The 21617-nt window shown below is 42.1% G+C and overlaps 1 protein-coding gene across 4 annotated transcripts in view; it reads right to left on the bottom strand.

Annotated features, from left to right (window-relative positions):
• Positions 1 to 6934, bottom strand: part of Phactr1 (phosphatase and actin regulator 1) — a 474687-nt gene extending 467753 nt beyond the window's left edge. For 3 of the 4 annotated variants that reach the window (XM_015991023.3, XM_076573229.1, XM_076573231.1), the window contains exons 1-2: positions 6806 to 6933; positions 5737 to 5889 (exon numbers count right to left, since the gene is read on the bottom strand). In XM_015991023.3, the coding sequence (XP_015846509.1) occupies positions 5737 to 5839 (103 nt within the window). In that variant the 5' untranslated portion in view covers positions 5840 to 5889; positions 6806 to 6933. Of the gene's footprint in view, positions 1 to 5736; positions 5890 to 6805 lie in introns of all 4 variants that reach the window. The other variant, XM_076573230.1, reaches the window with a different exon arrangement.
• Between the last annotated feature and the right edge of the window lie 14683 nt (positions 6935 to 21617).

Below are 21617 nucleotides of genomic sequence, written 5' to 3'. Positions count from 1 at the left end.
ATGGTTCTGGAGGATTTTGTGGGGGAGGGGAAGGGAGGGGCACACGGAACAAAAGGTGGAGATGGGGGCGACTGCCAAGGGGAAGGGTTGACAGGGGTTTTGGTGACTTTTTCTCTATTCCTAAAACAACCTGAAGAGAATCTGAGAAGCTCGCCGTGGCATTCATCAGTTGTCAAAACTGGCATTTGCCTTTGTTGAACAAGACAATGCAGACAAGAGAGAAGGTACCGTATGACAGGCGCCAGTGGCTTCAAATGCCAGGAGTTATGTAAAAAACGATAAAAGAGGGGAGCTGTCATCGGGAGCCATAAATGGGATTGCCTTGTGGCTTTAGTCAACTGACTTTTAACATGATGAAGGTAATTTAAATGTTCAGGGATGCTGATGGTCTTCAAGTTAAAAATGAAGAAGCAGCAGCAGCTCTAGTATGGTGGAAAGAACTTGAGTGAGGTAAGGGATCACGCTCCCCACTCCAGCCTCTCATTAGAAGCCGTGTGTTTGGGATGTGGAATAGAATCACTCAGAACCTCAGCTTCCGCATTTGGGAAGTGTGATCTGGTCATCAGCATTACCTTCATTCACCTCCTTGGTTGATTTGATCAACCTGGCCAGCTGAAAAGGTGCCACTTCCCACCAAGGAACACTGCAATATTTAAAATAGCTTGGGCTTTGCAGTTGGGCATACTCCAATCAGATCCTAGCTTTGCTGATATCTAAATGGATCTCAACGATATCTAAATTTCAAGAATCTTCAATTCAACAACCTTAAATTGTGCCTGTGTGTGTATGTGTGTTCACATAAATATGCATGTGATTGAGGATGTCAGATGTCAAACTTGGTTGCTGTTTCTTAGGCCCCATTTACATTGGCAGTTTTTGAGGCACAGTCTCCCACTAAGCCCTGGAACTCAGAAATTAGGTGAGGTTGTGCAGCAAGCCCCAGAGATCCTATTCCAATGATAGGAACCCTGTATCCTCATGTATACACGTGTCCTCAGGCTTCTACGGCAAGCACTTTTCTAGTTACCTCCCCAGCCCTCAATCTTAAATGTTCTCATCTGCAACAGGCACATAACTGCAATTCCCCTTTCCCAGTGTTGCACTGAGGATGAACATATGCAAGGCATACATAAAATGCAGTCTCTGATTTGTGTTCATTTCTTGATGTCTATTTGCCACCTTTGATGGTTTGAACCCATTTTAAAGAGATGACCGTGGGGGCTAAGTGTATGGCTCAGTGGTGGAGTGCTTGCCTGTGCTATCTATCTCCATTGCTGGTAGGAAATATTTATAATATAGGATAGTTCATACACTTAACTGTGTGTGTGTGTGTGTGTGTGTGTGTGTGTGTGTGTGTGTGTGTGTGTGGCTAAGAAAGGCATTCAGGCAAAAATGGCCGCAGGAGGATGGATTTTGTATACATAGCTTAATGGTAAAGTACTTGCCCTGGGTTCAATCCCCAGCACTCACCTCTCCCCACAAGTAAAAATAAAAATAGTTATAGGATGTGATAAGATCAAGATATACTATAAATCTATATAAAATAGTCAGCCCTCAGATCTCGGCTCTGATTGTCCACTGGAAGCAATTAAAAAGATTCACTTTGGGGCATTGCCCTTTAGAGATTATAATTCAATTGGACTGCAGTGGGTCTTCAGTTATGGAGGACCTTGTGAAATTTCCTGGGGTGTTTCTAATCTATACTAAATACAATGCATTCTTCTTAAACTTTAGCACCAATTGTGTAGAAAACACTCTGAAATGACCCATCATGGTGGAATAACCCAGAAGCCTGTTGGGAACCGGTGTTCTAGAGACTTGGCCATTCAAATTACATTTCATTTAGTCTAGGGAGGGACTTGCCTGATGTTCATTTCAACTAGAAAATCCCATGCTATTCGTTTTGTTGCACTTTTAATGATGTCCCTTTCAGTTCATCTGGGCTCTGTAAAATCACGGAAGCTGAGGTTGGGAATATCATTGTCAGAACCTAATGATGGGCCAATCTGTGAATCACCACATGGTGATCCGTCTGATCTTTGAAGTCATATGCAACTCTGGTTTCCAGAATCTTCCTTTTGCATTACTGTTAGCCTTCACAGAGTTCCCTCCATGTCCCCAGGATTTTCTGGGGGTGAAGAACTCCCAAACTAACCAGAAGAGCATCATCTGCCTCCAGGGGACAAACAGGAGGCCTGTGGGCTTTGCTGCCCCCACCCTGTTCTCCACAACACATCATGCTTTTGATAGCAGAATTCCCAGTCAGCTAATCTTCTCCATCTTGCACTCAACACCAAAGAGAAATGGATATTGGAGAAAATAGGCTGTTTCATGAGCAGAAACAGACCTGACAATCTTGGGGACTTTGAAAAGTTGGAGACCTCTTTTTATATTCCCTTTAAGCAATCTTCCCAGACTCTTCTTGTGTTAACTAACTAGAACACCCTCCTCTATTTCAGAACAGGACATTTTCATTTTCAAAGAAAAATTAAACAAAAATACCTATGAGTCAGTCACAAACATACTTCTAAAACTATTTCTTTAGACAGACATTTTTGTCTATAATTGATTTGGAAGGTGCTGTTTTCCAGAATTTTGTGAATAGTATATACAAAAAAGTAAACCCCACAGAAAAGGAAGAAGGGAAACCCTCAGATTTTTTCTTTCCTCAAAGAATTTCTATCTCTGAGAACACTTGTTCAATCTATAGAAATAGCCACATGAATGAATAACAAAGCCAACAAACACTACGGCCTAGCCAATCGAGTTTCTAGTAACCCGAGCTCTAGATTGTGAACTCTGTGTGAAATTCCCAGTTAGACCATTTCAGAAGAGGGTATCAACTTCAGGCTTTTAGACCTTCCTCATACTGCTCTGTGCTGGGCTAGACTGGGGGAATAGAGAGTTGCCTGGGGTGAGATTAATCCTCTTTGCTCTACAGGCCTTTGAGGCAGCCATCACATATCCTCCTTCCCCTGGTCCTCAGAGTCTTGACATGGATTCAATATAAGTTTCAATTACGCATTGGACACACGAGTATTTACTGTGGAAAGAGAGAGTTGCAGGCTGTGGTGTTCAGCCTTCACTCACTCGCCATTTACCTGGAACCTTTCAGAAGGCCTAGGGATTTGATGTCTTGGGAAGACCCAGCACCCATGCAGAGTGGACAGAAGCTGCTGCAGGTGAGCTGGAGGGGGGGAGCGGGGCGGAGGGTGGGGGTGGGGGAGGCACTGTTGTTAAAAGTTACAGTGAAGGCAGAGCTCCGGAGAGTAGGAGACTCCATGGTGACGGTCCAAGGTGTTGGGGGACCTGGGACCATGTTTTCAGATAAAATGAAACAGTGGTTGGGGGGATTGCACCACAGCATGCTCTTACCATTTTTGAAGTTTGTCCTATTGTAGGTTTTTCTGGGACAAGACACAAAATCTTAGTGATTGTATTTACTGAATATTCTGTGTGTGTGTGTGTGTGTGTGTGTGTGTGTGTGTGTGTGTGTGTGTGTGTGTGTGTGTGTGTATGTGTTTGTGTGTGTGTGTGAATGCATGTGTGTATGCTTGCTTTTCACTAGAAACTGGACAATGAATTACTGTAAGTTAAGATTTCTTATTTGCAAAGCCTTAGCTGTCTCATGGACTCTCAATCAGAGAAAGGAAGGCCTTTAACATGGAATATCTATTTTATTGATTCGCTGATGTACAGTGAGTGGTTTATGTAGCAGACGTTGTTTTAAGCACTTTCAAACCTTGCCTCATTAATGAGCTTAACAACTTAGAAATCTGTCACTGTTATCATTTTGCAAAGGACTGTATTAATTGATTTTTAAATACGGGTCCCTGGGGAGGGAGGCTGGTTCTGTCACCACTGCTGTCACTCCAGTTAAACCGCAAACTCTGAGACCTCAGACACACCTAGATTTCTGATTTGGGAATCCTGGCCTAGCTGATGTTTGGGGAGCCTACTCTCACTCCTGCACATCTAGGATTCCTAGATTGGGATAGCGTCGTCCTCACCCACAGGCACACGTGACCCAAAGGAGAGGCCATAGCTTGTGCCGCCACCTCCCATGTGTTACCCAGTTATTCCAACTCTGGAGTCTAAACCACCGTCACTGCTGGTGACGATTCTGACCACTCCACCCCCAGAGCTCCATCTGCTTTAGCTACCAGGCTGCCTGGTAATCTTCAAGCCTCCTACACACCCTGCCTGCTTTCCTTCCATAAAAGCCAAGAGTCCGTCATCTTCAAGAAGAAGTGAACAGACAGCTTTACCCTCCACAGTCATCTACTACTTCCTTTCTTCCTCTGAAGCTCAGGTGGATGAGCCTGCCATGGAGCCAGACTCCGAATGGAATGCACTGGGGCAGATGTGGAGGTGTAGAAAGTCAAGTCCCATGTTAGGGTGGAAGACTCTTTTTTCTCTCTTCTAGGTCCACATCTGCTTCTAGCTGCCAACCTACTTGTAGTTCCAGAACAAACTGGAGAAGTTACCTAGCCTCTCATTCTTTTTCCTAGCAACACTCTCCGACCTCCTAAAGTGGCAGAGAGTAGAGATGCTGTCACCCTCCTCTTCGAGGATGGGGATTTGCCATGGTAGCATTTTTGCCAAATCAAGCTATGCTGCTGAGCCTGCCGACCCAAACAAATCCTGCAGATAATATCCAGCCCCTCTTGACTTTCAGAGCACAGGCTCACACCCAGAAAATACAAAGGGAGGCTTGCAAGCCCTCAAGGTTTCTGGAAGCCACAAGCAATGCGCAAACAATTCTTAAGAACATTTGGGAAAACCAGGGGGATTGTTATCAGTGCCCAAGATGAGTTTCCTGTCCTGCAACAGTGAAAGATGCCAGGATTATAGCACAGTGTATCTCCTTCTATCTCTGCTTTTGTGACTTCAAAGAACTCAGCTACTGTCCTGTTTAAATAGGACCATGGTCCTCCTTTTCATTGTGTCCTGTCCTGTCCCCTGCATGCTCTGGGGTATTGACTGAACATCCTTAAAATGTTATGAAAAACACAAACTATGTTTTTTTTTTTGTTTTTTTTTTTGTTTTTGTTTTTTTTTTTTTTTTTTTCTCAAATCTCCTATCCATCAAGAGGACGAAACACTTGGGATTCTTTTGTTACTTTACCAATGATAAACATTCTAAATGGAACCTGGGACAGAAGAGCAAGCACGTGAGAGCCTAATCAACTACCTTGAACTGGGTAATGAAAACACACAGACTGCCACACTTCACAAAAGGTGTGCGTAGGGGGGCAGGGACCCTTGAACGTGCACCGAGTGTTCTCCAGGCAGCAACTGAGATCACAAGAATAGATCAGGCAGTTACACAAGTGCCACACTTATCTCAGAAGCCCATAATCCAGCCAGATGGCACTCAGCTAGGTCAGGGTGCCCGAGGATCTCCACCAGGGCAATAGCTGCATGCCTACAATTTTGTATGGGGAAATACATCCCTCAGTCCTCTCAGGCTTAACCTCCGGACTCAAGGAGGTGGGACTCATTTTCTAACATAGCCCTCAGAGGTATGCACCCAACACTTGTTGATACCCCCAAGATGAGTGGATTTATTTAGTCCGTTCTGAAATCCCACCAGCCGTTTAGTAAATGTTATCAATTTGGAAATACTATTTGATGAACTTTTAAGATGGAGCTTAAGCTGTTGCAGCCGATGCTGAACCGTTTAGAGCAAAGCAGCCTGAGGGGGGGGGGGCTCCCCTCCTCTCCATTTGTTACCTTGAGCTCCTTGGCTGTAGAAGAATCTCTGTGCTGACTCCACATCCAAGAGTCTATGAGCAGACTCAACGTCCAGAAAATAATCCATTTTGGGATAATCCATATTACCGATGTTCAAAACAGGATTTTGAGAGAAGCTAATCACGTAGGTATCTATAAAGAAGAGAAAAAAAACCCTACAGTATTCAGGCTGTCAAGTATGTCTATTCTTAATTTTTTTTTAAAAAAAAAAATAAGAGTACTCTATTATCATATGCCAACATTTGACTGACATTTTTAATTTCAAAGCCCCCATTGCCAGAGCCTTTGTATTGTATGAGAAGATGCAACCTTTAGTTAACACTGATTAAAAATAACATATTCTACTTTGAAAAAAAAAAAAAACGATCCAGGTTAAAAAAAAAAAGTAATATACTGTTTTCTCTCTGCTGGATATTAGCTGACAAAAGGTATACTTTTAAATTCATCTACTTTAAGTTTTTAAAAGTCTGCCTGATAAATGACATTAGAAGATGCCAACCACCCTGCAGGTTGCTCTTCCATTGATCCAGGGGCTTCTGATGTCCCTTCTAGTAGGAGAATTCCCTGGGAATCCGAGCCTCCTCTCCTAGAGACCTTGCAATACAGGCTGGCTTGTTTGCTCCACAAATACCTGGGATTCCTTACTCTTCAGCCATTCCCATCAGCAGTCTATACAGCGCTGCTACCAGCTCATCTGCCTATGCCCGGTATAGGCTGCTTTGGTACAGAACTGTGGTTCCGAGCAGCAGTGACAAACACCACAGCCTTGCAATGTTTCCCATAGCATGTACTAACCCAGGATGAAAAAACAGCCAGTCCCTTCTCATGGAGCCCGTGGAGTTTCCCCCTGATATCGGCACAAATGAACTACCTCTATTTCTGCACTATTATATTTTTAAGGAGGAGCAAGACAAATTCCTTAAAATCAGGAGGCTAAAGAAATCACTTGTTTTCTAAGACTACACACTCTCATCTAAGAAGCCAAGCCTGGTAAGAGGAAACTTTTTAAAAAATAGCCAAAGGTACCCAAACAGCAAATTATACTTACTGCAAAAAACCCCGTAAAACCAAGAGCTGTCGATAGTCCAAATGAGCAGTTTTAACCAGCTGCCTTTGATCTTACTAAATATTCCCAGCGAAAGTAAACAGTTTTGATTATCTGATTAGATCAGTGATGAATAATGTATTCTGTCCACTGGACTCGCTCTATCAGATAAAATGGCCAGAACATGTTACCTTAGCAACAGAAGGTGACGCCAGCTTCAGCCCCTCCACTCCCTCCTCTGCGAAGGAAGGAAATTACCACTTTCCCATGTAAAACTTAGGCAGGGAACCATCAAAACCTACATGGAGATTTTACACCACCCAGGGCCATTCACAGCCTGCTCGCCCCTCTCTTAAGCAGAGAAATCTTACACTTATTTAAAAATCAAAATTATGGTTTAATAATCTATTTTCACAATCTGAAATTCCAGTCTGCTTTGCAGTGAGAACAGAATAACATGGTGAATGATTAAACAGTGGAGAGGACTAAGTTGTCTAGACCCTTTTGGGGCACCTGTTCTTACCTTATTGCTGAATAGGGTTGAATGATGAAGAAAGGCCGTTTAATTGGCAGCATGCTCGACATTTCCATTATAATTAATACACAGAAACAGTCACCAGCATCTAGGCTGAAAATAACTCTTTCCTTCTGTGAATCGGTCCCTAGAAACAGCTTAAAAGGCTGTCTGAAATTCCCCAGATTTTCAAAGACGCGTTATAACACAGATTTTTATGGGAGACAAGCCCCTAGCCCACCAAAGGCAAGGTAGCCAGAGAGACCCATGCAGGGAAGATTGTCAAAGTTAGAAGATAGTCACTTACCAGCTCTTGTCCTCCTTCAACAGGATGCCGCTGGAGAGCAGAAAGCAAGCTGAGCAGGGCTGCTGAGCCTGTGAGCCCAAATGAACAGCTTCTAATTTTCCCTTCAATCTCCAGTCAAGAGCACAGAGTGGAGGGAAAAATGATGGATCTGCCGGTTTTATATTGTGATGGAATGCTACCCCCCAAGATGGGATCTGAGTGGGGCTGCTCTTTAGAACACATTAGCCTGCTAATTTAAGAAAATTGAAAGGTTTTGTTTTACCGTCTTTTATGTGTTCTTTTCTGCTACCCCCTCAATTTAATTTGCATTTAAAATGATTCTCCTGTCTCCTAGGCTCTCCAAGGTGTGGCGTACTTTCTAATCCTGAAGGCTGCTCCAGTAGGGTTTGGTGCACCGCCACTTTCCTTTTGAGCTGCCAAAACGAGGTGGGCAATTAAAACTGTGAGCTATTTTCTGGAGATGAATATAGAAGGCCAGTTGGGTTTCACACTTCCTCTTTCTGTTCTCTGCGTGGTCAGATCTTCAAAATGCCTAAATGCACTCCTCTTTTCTGAATGCAACAGGATTATCTTAACTACGAAAAGCAGCTTTGGGTGGGTCCCTCAGGTTAGCCTGGTTTGACATCCTCTTTACCACATTCCCAGGGAAGACTTGTAGGTATAAGACTTTAGAGATGTACTCACAAAAGCTACGGTGATAACCAAGTCACACCTAGTGTGTGTTTTCTGCAACCTTCTCCCACCTAGTATGGACCAAGCAGAAGTAAAAATTAGTATAGTGTAGTGTGTAGCATCATGTCGGGTGGTTAAGACAGGAGAAGAAATGTTTACTGAGACTTGGGAGAGAGATCACCAGACTCCCTTCCTATGTACACAGCTCAGCCAAGGGACAAGTGCTGGTGAGTGTCTGCTAACTTTGAGAATCGTCCATTCATGTGTCTTTCATGCTACCTTGCCTTTGGTGGGTTAGGGGGCTGTCCCCCCAGGAGAGAAACCAGGAAATGCTTTTCTGATTGTTGTGTGGATCAATAATGGAGTAGGCTCTCCCACCATATCTGAGCAAACTGTGTACCGAGTTAGTGCTGCAGAGAGATCAGCCTGAAGGAAGAACAAAGTGGAATGACCAATCAAATGGCCTTGTGGGGAGTCAGCTTCGTCTCTGAATGCACTGGGCTTTGCTCAGACCCCAGGCCTTAGGCCTTTAAGGTTGAATTTCTATTCAGCCCTCAATAGAGACAGGTGAACACTTGACATTTACAAGAAGAGAAAGCTGTCTTCTGGTGCCTTTCACTTACAGTAGGGTGTGGGCGACAGGTTCTAACCCTCTATTGTGCTTCTACTGAAATTATAATGACTCATAGGTGAGAGACGCAGGGGGAGAGCAGAGAGAGGAAGGAGAGAAGCAGAGGGAAAGGAGAGAAAGAGATTAAGCTGAAAAACATCAGACACTGTGCTAAGTGTAAATGAGCCTGTGATGAAGGAAGGTGATGCTAAATGGGACATTTGAAAAATAGATTGGGTTCCTGAGTCTTAGAGTAGGTTTGGGATTCAGTATTTTTGGAGAGCTGACCAAGCAAAGGAAACTTGAAGTAATTTACAATGTGTTAGGGCTGGGGAGATGACTCAGTGTGTAAAGTACTTGCTGTTCATGTATTAGGACCTGAGTTCAAATCCCAAGAATCTACATAAAAGCCACATGTGGCAGTGCATGTCTTGACACCTAAAGTGAGGTGTCAAGTAGAGACACAAGGATCCCTGGGGACTTGTAGGCCAGCTAGCTTGGCCTACAGCAGCTTAAAACATAAGAGATTGTGGTGACTGACACCTGGAATTGTCTCCTAACCTCCACATGCATGCTGAGGCACATTTGCATGCATGCATGTTCTGTCTCGGTCTGTCTGTCTGTCTCTCTCCCCCAAATGATGGACGTGATGTGAAAGGGCTATGATTGTAAAAGATGGGTGGTATTTTAACTTTTAAAAAGCAATAATTCGGAAAGGAAATGATTATTTGCTCACAAAAAGGGACTTTATAAATAACCATTATATTTTCAAAATACAATCTAACCAGTTTCTGAAACTGATTTTCTTCTTCTCCTCTCCCTTTCCTTCTCCTTCTTTTCCCTCCTCCTCCTCCTCCTCCTCCTCCTCCTCCTCCTTCTTCTCCTCTCCTCCTCTTTCTTTTGTGAGACAGGGTTTCTATGCAGCCCTGAATTTCCTGGAACTTGCTTTGTTGACCAGGGTGCCCTGGAACTCAGAGCTCTGCCTGCCTCTGCCTTCCCAGCGCTAGGATTAAAGGTGTGCGCCACCATGCTTGGCTCTGAAATAGATTTTCAAAAGCCAGTTTCATTCTCTGGGTGAACACAGACATAGAATACATACACAGCATGCATGCGATAGAATTACCATTATTATTGATGGTACCAGAAGAATCAAAATAGGTGTTGGCAGAAGATTGGGTCCACCTCCTCCAGCTGGGTCAAAAAAAAAGTTATATTTAAATTTTGGTCAGTTAAGAGTAAAGCAATTCCTGCAGTGCTAGAGATCAAACCAAGGATTGGGTCACGTTAGACAAGCACTCTACCACTGAGTTGTGTCCCTAGATCTTGGTTTGTTGAGTTGTGTAGTTCAGGCTAACCTGAAACCCTGTGTAGTCTAAGTTGACCTTGAGTTCCATATAGCCTAGACTGGCTTTGAACTTCTCCTGTCTTATTCTCCAGAGGTTTGGGATAATAGGCATCACCACCACGTCCAGCTAGAACATGACTTGTAAACATTGGAAAATAGTAACTCTCTAAAAGCAATGTCAGCATCAAGACCTGTTCAGTTCAGCTGTGTTTTTATAACTACTACCTGTTTAAAAGCATCACTAATGCCATTGTATGTCACACCTTTCTTCTGACACACAATAAAATCAGAGTAGGCGATGATGTTCTGGGCTAACATTCATGAGGCACTGAACTGTTTAACTGAAAAACATCCCCCAAGTTTAAGCTAAATCAGGCAATGCTGATGCATCTATGTGACCTATAAGTAAGACTAATTTTAAAAATTCCACAGAAATCAAACCATATGAAAATATAGGAATATAGGGTTAAAACCATCTGGATTTGGTTGTACTTATCTTTCTGTTTCCAGTTTGGTGGTAAGAAGATAGATCTGCAGTGCACATAAAAAGTGAATAAGTATAGACTTGATTTGAAACAGATAAATGCATATGGAATCCAGGTATAAGGGGAAATGTCAGCTGTATTAATTTACCTTTGGCATGTACTGACTCAGTCTATTGGTGCTATAAGAGCCAATTATTAAGAAAGAGAAAACTACAGCAAGTAAGTAACCTGTTCTTCTTATACCATCTGATTGCTCTCCCTGGGTTCAGGCAAGGTTTAATCTACTCACTGAGGTTCTTCTCATTTATAATTGTACAATGGCCTTACTTATTCAGTTGTCTCATTATATTGTAGAACTCTCTAGAACACCCTGTTTAGACTTCATGAAATTCTGCCTTTGGCCTGCATGAAATCTTGGGGACATTTCTCTTTGGTTAATAAACCATCTAAAGTTGGGAATATTAGAATCTCTCTTAAAGTAAAATAACATCCTGAAAGTCTTGGCAGAGTACTTAGGTTGAAACCTCAGGTAAAATGCTAGTTTTCTACACAAGTTCAGTCACCACTCCCTTGAGATATGTGGGAGGTTCCAGGACCATCATAAATACTAGGATCTTCAAGTGCTCAATTCCTTTACATCATGTGGTGGACTATTTTCACACAACCTACAAACATCCCCTTGTATACTTAAAATATTCCCTAGGTAACTCATAACACCTAATACAGTGTACATACTATGTAATTATTGCCTAGAGAATAATGGCACGAAGAACATTTGTGCATATTTGGTGCAGTTGCAATTTTTCACTGAATGTTTTGATCCATAGCTTATTGAATTCATAGATGGGCCCATAGATACATAGGCTGACTATACAGAAAGCATTATCTATTTTTATTGAGTTGACCCCCGAGTAGGTACAGTTCAAGAGCAGTAGTTTGGAGATGGGGAGATAACTCATCAGGTAAAAGTACTCAAGAGGAGTAGATCCTCAGTACCCATATAAATTCTGGGGAGGCATGATAGCCCATCTGTAATCTCAGCTTTCATGAAGCAGAGACAGGATCCCTGCAGCAATCTGGCCAACTAGACTAGCTTATTGGTGAACTCTGGGTTCAAGTTAGAGATCCTATATCAATATGTCAGATGGAGAATGATTCAGGAAGATACCAGATGTCAACCTCTGGCCTTCGCACAGATGCATCCACAAGTACAAGTATGTACCCACACATATGTGAATATGCGTGCACATGTGCAAAGGGGAATAAGAACAGTGGTTTGCCTCTGTTTGGCAAATCATTCTCTTTAGTCTTAACCTTTGACTCATGAGAAATCTTTCTCTTATTTTCTCATTAGGCCATGCACATATTGGAGAACCAAGCAGACTCTGTGGGTTCAAAAGAAAAAAAAGAACACATGGAGTTGGGAGGGAAAAGTGGTAGTGGGGATAGAGGAAGAACTGGGGGGGAGGGGAGATAGTAGGGGAGGCCATGATCAAACATTATGTATGAAATTCTCAATCAATTAAAAAGAACAGCCTGTCATCAAATAGCATGGTTCTGCAAACATTTTATCGGAGACTTTATTCATATGAAAATTACCCTGGAAGAAGAAATACTTTTAGCCACCATCAGTTATTTTTACATAAGAGCAAATTAATTTCTACTGCTGTTTTTGGAGGAAGGTTTGATAATAGTTGGAAGCTAAAATAAAAAGGCAGAGAATTAAGACAGACAGAGAAAAAGAACTTTTATATTGAGGAAGAGGAGGAGCTGAATCTTATTGTACATAGGCCCATGAACATATTTGGGGGACTTTCCTTTTATATAATGTGTTAGCATTTGTCTGTCAGAAGAGAGCATTGAGTCTGTAAATGTCACAAGTAAGATCATGGCTTGAAGATATCTGGATGGACCAAAGGCAGAATCTATTTTTTTTCCAGATTTTATTACTTAAAATGTGGTGGATGTGGGTGTGAGTGTGGGTGTGAGTGTGAGTATGTGGGTGCATGTTTGCAAGTGCACATGAGTGGAGGCCAAAAGCGGATGTCTGATCATCTGGAGCTGGAGTTATGGGTGATTGGGAGCTTCCCAGTATGAGTACTGGAAACCAAACTCTGGTCCCTGCCAGAGCAGTATCCACTGATAACCACTGAGCCATCTCCAGCTATGGAGGCAGATTCTTAAATCTTCTTCAGGGACATTTATATTGAAAAGTCTTCCTTGGCCAGTCCTCTCTTGGGGTTGCACTGTGAAGTACCCCCTCAGAGAAATTGGCTTGGAAGTTATGGAGGAGGCCGGGGCTCAACAGAGCAAGTGCTTTTGGCTCCTCTTGCTGCTGCTTCTAAAAATAACCTTTTCCCTCTGTGACTACTTTGGAGAAAACTCAGTTCAACACATAAATAACATGAGTTCAAATACCATCATTTCCTCTGCCAAATAGATTCTGCTATATTCATCTTGCTTGTGATATGCAAATCTCTGCTTTGTAGAAAAATAGCCAGAAACCATATCTAGCTCAGTGTCTCTAGATATTGGTCTAAGAGTAGGGAAATGGGGAAATGTTCAGTTGAGAAAGTGAGAAATGGTCAAGCTGCTCTACTGACCACATCTCCCTGCTCTCTAATTCTGCAGTCGTGAAAATGAACGTCTAGTGGCAGATGTGTCATCAGTGGTGGCCTTTGAAATGTGAGTTTTAGGATACATACAACAGTTGACTTTCACTAGAATGAAATCACAGTGCCCTGGATTCTCTGTGTATTTAAAGTTTATTTTCAATTCTCTTGGAGGGACTAAAAATTAATTACAAGTTAAATTGTATTTTCCTGTTCTTAAAACTAAGATAGAAACTTAAAAAACATCAAAAGACACATTGAAGGAAAAAAAGAATAATGATCTCTAAGAGACACAACTCTGATGGACCCCACAGGCTTCATAGGCTCTGAGCTTTCAATACACATTAGGAAAATCATGCTGAACCCAGCAGTGAGAGTCCACAGGGAGGCAGGGAGAATGAGGAGTATCAAAGCAGTACTTCAAAGGAACTTTGGTGAGTATTTCCCTTATTTTGGGATTTAAACAAACAGTCAAATTCTACAAGAGGGTTTCTATGTCTAACTATTAATATGTAAGAATTCCCCTGTGTACATATGCAAGGCTATAGATTCTCATTACTGCATAACAAATACTATTATTCATGAAAGAGTCCTGTAATTTGTTGTTCAGAGTTGAATACTCTTAGTATTCTGTCACCCAAAGGCATTGAAGGCATCAGGTTCCCAATTCATCATTCCACATCTAGCTGTTCTGTTATGCTCATTAACACCACGGGGAGGTGGGGCTTGCTTCTGAAACAAAGAAAATTTTATTGGTATTCATTAAATTTCATCTTTCATAAATATTAGTAGTAAAGGAAAAAAGAAGTCTTTCATAAACTCAAAACTCTCGTGGCTGCATAGAAAACTCCAAAGACGTGTCTTATTCAGTCATTCAGGAGACAACACAATGAAGTAGTGAAAAACATTGGCATGGAAATCTGGTGCTAATACTCGTAACCAGCAGAGCAAGCAAACTTTAGGTGGGAGGGGTCATAGCTTCAATCCATGCTTCATTGGATCAAAAATCAAGGTCACCTGTGATAACATATGTGGATAACATAGAACCTGACACATAAATGATGCTGAGGTTCAATATTGTTTGGAAATGCTTTTTGGCCAATAAATAGCTACAAGGATTTACGGAAGGAGGGACTCCATCTCATCCACCCAAACTCCAACACATTTACCGTATAAGATGAAACATTAACCCCATCATTTTAATCGCAAATCAGGTCTAATGAAATCCATTTTACCGTATACTGCTTCTGTCTCTAACGTGGGCTGAGGTCAGTTGTGCATATACACATATTGAACAAATTAATACATGCTAAGCATCTAACGTGCGTCTAGGTTGTGGTGTAACCCTGTGGAGCCTTAGTCATTATAATTACTCTCCCTCACAAAAAAATATATTTTTCTCTAGATGGTTATGCAAAATTGGGGAGCACTAGGGCCATTCGAAGATATTTTCACCCAAAGTATCCGGTATTCCTCTTATTACCCAGGTTTACTGAGAGAAATTTGCAACAGCAGGTACCGAGCTACAGCAGAATGTCACACACTCCATCTTATCCCTTGACAAAGTTAAATGGCATAGCATATGGAGATGTTTGATGCCTAGAGGGTGCTTCATGGAAAACGGCTCAACAAGTGAAAATTCTATTTATTTTGCAGATAAACTACCACACAATCACTACTTGTTTATTCATCACGATTTAATGGGAAGATGATTTTCACTTGTTATGTGCCTCACACTGTACTAGTTGCTGGGAATACAATAATGTTGATCAATTATTTTTCTCAGGAGATTAAAAGTTAGCCAAAGCCAGGTTTTCTTAATTTTCCTCTTCTTAAGATGTACATTGAAAATGGTTGTATTTGTAAATGAGCAGATATATTCAGGATCTCAGCTCCTGAGGGCAGATGTGGTGTATTTGTTAGCCTTCTGTTCCTGTGACAAATCACTGGGCATAAACAAGTGAAGAGAGAAAATGTGTATCTCAGCTCACAGTTTCAGAGGTTTCAGTATCAGTTGGCTCTGTGTTTTTGGGCTCATGGTGGCAGGGGCATATGGGGAAGGAGAAAAGGTATAAGGAGTAAGTGAAAGAGAGAGAGAGAAGGAGGAAGAGGGGAAAGAGGAGAGGTGAAAGAGAGGATAGGAAGGAAGGGAGAAGAAGAGGAAGGAGAGGGGGGAGGAGGAGGACGCACCCAGGGAGAAGATATGCTATTCAAAGACATGGCCCTGATGACTTATTTCCCTCAACCAGGTTCCACCCACTTTCCACCACTGTTCATTAATGGAATCAAATTATCAATTCATCACTGGCTTAGGTCCAGGCTGAATCAGTCACCTCTCAGAGATAGGATCCGTTCGCTGGGGACCATGCTTTTTATAAATTATGCTTTCTATGGACACTTCATATACAAGTCATAACAGGGAATGCCAGTTCAGATGTCATTTGGAAGGCATGTGCGCAGTTTCTGATCCTTAGTGTGTTTAATTTCTCTAATCCTTTTCAACTTAGGTGTAAAATATGTCTACTTGGTAATGGGTGAAGGGAAGGAGAGACACTGTGAAACATGGTGTTGTGTTTAATGTTGAACTTAAAGTCTAGCACTCTTGTATCAGAAATTTGCATTTGTATCAGAAAGTATTAGAAAGCTGTTGGATAGGAAACACACACACACACACACACACACACACACACACACACACGCACACACACACACACACACACACACACACACGCACCACCATATTTTAAACAAGTAATCTTGAAAATGATGTCAAAGGTTATTCCTTACAAACCAATTGTCTGATTTTCAAATGTGCTTCCACATCACCATAATGACAATTGCCTTGCATGCCCAACTGTCCCTTCCATACTTTTTTGTGGATCACACAGACTCTTCTTGGAAGGACAAATAACTGATTGCATTGTACTTCGCTCACTTGGGAAGTGTGTGGTGCAAAGTAATTGAGAGAAGTCCCTGTTCTTTAGCTGTTAGGGCCTTGGGAGTGACATTTTTGAGGTTGGTACAACCTCCTTTGTCAGAGAAAATATTTGAACTGCATTTTTTTTTTAAAGAGCCCTTGATTTCAAAAGCTGGTAGTGGTAAACAGCAAGAATCCAGCATAGCAATTTAAACATAGCTTCAGAGGAACTGTGATTTCAAATCAAAAGTCTTCTCATTCCTATGGCAACGAACAGAAGCATTCAACTAATGCTACATGCTGTGTACATTAACAGCGCTGTCCCTCCCCCGCCTTCTGCTGCCTCCCTCCCTCCCCCTCTCCCTCCCTCTGGATTCAACCTGAACCTCACTAAACCGTGTCTCTGTTTTCCAAAGGATACCAGGTTGCTTTCCAAACGTGCAAGCCATCAAACTGATGGATGCGGGAGGGAAGAGTCCTCTCAGGGGACACCTTCACAAACCCAGAGGGAAAATGTACCTCCAAAATAGAGCCACCCTCTGCTTCTCTGATTTGACATGTTTGAGAGCTCCTTGTTTTAAAGCCAGACACAAATCTGTGAAGAGATTCCCCTGAGTTACAATCCTTTCTGGGAGCAGCCACCATGAAGATAACATATGTGGGGAGACTCGGCCAAGAAGCACCCACTGGGCTGCGACAGAGACACGGGAACGCTTCTCACACACTCCTGGGAAGCTGCTGTGGGTAGTCGTGGCAGGAGAGAGATTCTCTCAAGCTGACAGGCTCCTGGGCTGGGGCTGGGGCTGTCACCAGCACTAATCGCTCTTCAGAGAGGATGTGGTGGCTTTGGCATCTCTTGGAGCGTTCCATCTTTTTTTATTCCAACGAGTGAGAAAGCGAAGCCCGAGATCCAGAGGTAGGAAGGTGAGGGATAGACACAGCTAAAATCCTCGCCACGTGTTATCTAAAGTTTCAAGAAAGAAAGTCATTTCGAGGGTAAAGACAGCTTGAGTTTCTTTGTAGAAAACGTATCCTCAGACTCTTAGATAGTGAGAAAATACGGACTAGTCACTTGCCTCTGGTCCTTTGAAAAGGTGTAAAACAGTGGTTTTCAACTTGTGGGTCATGACCACTTTGGGGGGCCAAATGACCCTTTCACAGGGGTCGCCTAAGACCATGGGAAAGCAAATATTTACATTATGATTCATAACAGTAGCAAAATTACAGCTGTGAAGTATCAATGAAAATAATTTTATGGTTGGAGGTCACCACAACATGAGGAACTTTATTAAAGGGTCACAGCATTAGGAAGTTTGAGAACCACTGCAGTAGAAAACTCCAGATCAGAAAGAAGCATGAGACCCCATGCTTTTTCTGCAGAGTGTGGCTGTTGGCTCTCTATTCATGGGCTTTTTAGTCAGGATGCATGTTCAAGAGAGACAAGGCTTAAGAGTGTCCTTGATAACAGGACTCATGGTAAGTGTAAGGATTGAGCCATCCTTGTTCTCAGCCTTAGTCACGGCACTTTTCAGCTCTGGGCTTTTCTTTCTTTCACTTATGAGTGGCAAAGTTAAAAACTCTAGTCTTTGTTTCTGAGATAGCAGCCATTCCATGTATTAGTTTGTTTTCCATTACTGTTAGTATAACTAAATAACAAAGGCTGGATAACTTATAAAGAAGTTTATTTAACTCACGGTTCAAAAGGCTAAAAGTCTGAACAACATGGCACTAGCTCTAATGAGGGCATCTCTAGTTGCATTATAGTGGATGGCATCATGGTGGGCGAGCATGCAACAGGAAGTCAGAGCATGGGGGAGGGGCCAGGCTTGTTCTGTTCAATGACCTCAAAAAGATTAACCAGGGTCCTCCAAGAATATATCTATTCTTTCTGGAGATAGTGACACTAATACCTTTCCACTAAGCCATTTCATAATATCCCACCAACTTCCTAACATTACCCAAATCCCAATACATGAATTTTCATGAGTGGGACATAATTAGAACTTTCTAACTTCTTACAAAAAGTGAGGATATTTAGGCATGAACCATAGTGTCATGGCCTCATGAGCTAATGTCTTGTTGCCCAAAATGTGCCTATAAGTAGAAAGGGTCATCTGAAGTCTTGGGAACTCTTGTCCCACTCCAGACTGGGTAGTTCAGAATATATACGGCATTCAGATTTTCATTTACAGGCATAGAAAACTATGAAGACCAAGGGCATGGAATACTTCTGGGGATGTGTTCCCTCTCTTGAGTAACAGACAGCAAGGTCCACTGCTTCAAGCACCATGACCTACCTCAGTCCACCTTCTGTGAGGCCATTACTGTTATTCCCATGGGACAGAAAATAAAATGTAAATGCAGAAAACGTTAACTTTGTAAGTGCTTAAATTGTCAGATTATGGTAGATTTAGGGAGGACCTCCTATATGACTAGTCAATCAGAAGAGAGAAGAACCAGGTCAGCTTCAGACTGTCCACCTTAAACTTCTGTACATAGTTGGCCATTTATCTGGCCCTGTTCTCCCTCTCCCAACTTTACACATTAAAAAAAATAAAATAAAAATCAGGGATTATAAGATTTCTCTATTTCACTCTATTCTCTACTTTATAGGGTATGTCAGACATGCTGTTAAGAGAAAGAGTGTCTATTATGAATGACAGAGTAGAGATTCATACCCAGGTGTTTGGGAATCAAGTCCACTATTATCTCATCTCCTCCAAATTGTGTCTGAGTTAGGATCTTCCCCATGATGCTCTCTGTACATCCACAGTGACTTCAAAGACCAGAAAAGTGGTTGGGTAGGGGGCTTCCTGGAGATTCTTTTTGGTTTTAATTTTCTAACTGTGTCAAGATATACATGATGTAAACTTTGCCATCATAATCATTTTAAGTGCACAGCTCAATGCTATGTGACAAACTTTTCCTGAGAAGACACCACACACACACACACACACACACACACACACACACACACACACACACACACCTACTCAACCCAGATAGGGATCCCATGACAGTCCAAAGTATGACCATCAAAGTTCAACTTAGTGAACCAATGAGTTTAATTGGGGTTACTTAGAGGAGCAGAGATAACTCCAAGACAGCTGTATCACCAGAATCCACCCTAGCGTGGATAACAGCTCACAAAGCTGGGAATCTGGAGCACACTGAACAACCTGCAGGCAGCTCAACAGGTTTCCATGGTGGCTAGGTTGGTTGGAGCTTCTTCTAGGTGGTTCAGTAGGTCTCTGCTCCTTCCAGGGGCCCAGCGTGGTCTTAGAGTCTTCGAATCTTGGCTCATCTGAGAGCGACTCTCCACCTTTCTCCTGGGAAAGGAGGTGATTGTAAGAATCTGGTCAGTTTCAGAGACTTCCTGAAGTTTCAGAGACCTCCTGAAGCGGGTTGAGTTGTTTACCTTCTGTGGTAAAGAGCTTGCCTGCAGCATAGAATGTTTCATTCTGAAAGGGAACTGCTACACAGCCTCAGTGCCACAGAAGGCTTTGTGTTGTTGAGCAACCATCACTGCAATTCTGTCTCTTTAGAACTTTTCATTTTACAAAATTGGAATTCTTTCCCTCCTGCCTCCAGCCCCTGGCAGCCTCTATTCTTCTGGCATCTGGCTGAGGCTGACTTTGGTCTAAGTACTTCATATAAGTGAAGCCATATAATATTTGCTCTATTGGAATTGGTTTGTTTTACTTAGTGTGATGTTTCTTTTCTTTTTGTCAGTTTTGGAGATGGGAGCCAGGGCATCATTCATGCCAGGGTACCACTCACTCCACCATGGCAGCACTCCCAGCCCCGTGGTGTGATATTTTGAAGGATCATTATGTTATAGCATGTCTCAGAGTTTCCTTCAGTTTTAAGGCCAAATAATATTCCAGTGTTTTCCCATCCATCCATCCATCTATCCATCCATCCATCCATCCATCCATCCACTCACTCATTGTGGACATGAGTTGCTTTTACCTTTTGACCATCATCAACAATGTTGCTGAGAACATAGGCATAAATATATACCCAATTTTGTGTCCCAAAGAGATACTACTTTTCCTTCTGAGATTTGTTTTGAGACTATACCCAAGTAGAACTGCTGAATAACAGTAACTACATTTTGTTTTGTTTTGTTTTTTGGATTAAATTTTCCTTTATTTATATGTTTCAAATTAGTTTAAAAAACAATGGCTTTCATTATGGCATTTTCCTCCACATTTGTTTTTATTGGCCATTCTCCTCTCCACCATCTCCCTGCTTACTCTCCATTTGTTTTCTTCCTTTTTGTAATACTTCTATTTTTATTTATTTTTTAGGTGCTGTATAACACTGTTACTGTGGAGACAGGAACAAATATCTACTCTGCACAGATATGGGGCTGATGACAGACCAATACAGAACCACCAGAGTCCAGCCTGATGGATGAATTAGTTGCTTACAAGAAGAAGAGTGGGGGGATACTTAAGACACAAATGACTCAAAGACAGATGCATCTCCAAAAAGCAAGCCCAGCATTGGTGACAATGCAGATCTTTGGTGTGCTTTTATATCAGCCACAGATTTTCCTTACTCTCCTGCAATGTGTTTGAAAAGCTAAAGAAAAATGTAGTGAGTGCCTAAATGATTTCAATGCCCACTCTCTGTGTCGTTTCCTTCGGCTAAATCCTGAGACGTTGGAAGGGTGAGTTATGAAGACTCAACGGACTTCGAGTGTTTTACTCCCTTTGAAAATAGTGAAGCTAGTATCCTGTATTTCTTAACTCTAAAATATATGTCATCTCCTGTCAAGCTGCTGTCTGGGCATGCAGCAATACTTGCTGTAATTGTTTGTAACAGCAACAAGCTGAGCTGAACACAGATGCTGGGAGTTAAACTAGCCTTGGCACAGTAGCTGAGGTGAAATAATACATCCAATAGTAGCATAGCCTGTGAAAACTGAACTGTTTTGCCCAGGAAGAAACAAAGCACAGTTTTCCCCCCACATTTTTGAGATTTTTTTAAAAAGCTAAATTATAGTGGCAGTGAAGCTAATATGTCACTGAATCATACATCAGAAAGTAAAAATGTTCCTTTGGAATGTTTACGTAGCATTGCTGTGTCTGGCAAGAACTGTTGTTGAAACAGAATATTAAGTTGAGTTAGAGATCTCTCACATCATCCTTTGGACAATGCCATTATCAGCACTTTGGTGGAATCTATATCCAGGACACAGAGTTCCTTTCTGCAGGCCTTGTTCATCATGACATTTTTTAATGTTAAGATGCACTCAGATAGGAACTCCAGGACAATTGTCACAGTCAGAAGAAGTAAAGGAGGAGAAAGAGAGAAAACCGTACTTTTAATAGCCTCAGATAAA

The sequence above is a fragment of the Peromyscus maniculatus genome, chromosome 5, assembly GCF_049852395.1.
Source record: "Peromyscus maniculatus bairdii isolate BWxNUB_F1_BW_parent chromosome 5, HU_Pman_BW_mat_3.1, whole genome shotgun sequence".
Lineage (NCBI taxonomy): Eukaryota > Metazoa > Chordata > Mammalia > Rodentia > Cricetidae > Peromyscus > Peromyscus maniculatus.
This window is presented reverse-complemented; position numbering and strand designations above follow the sequence as displayed.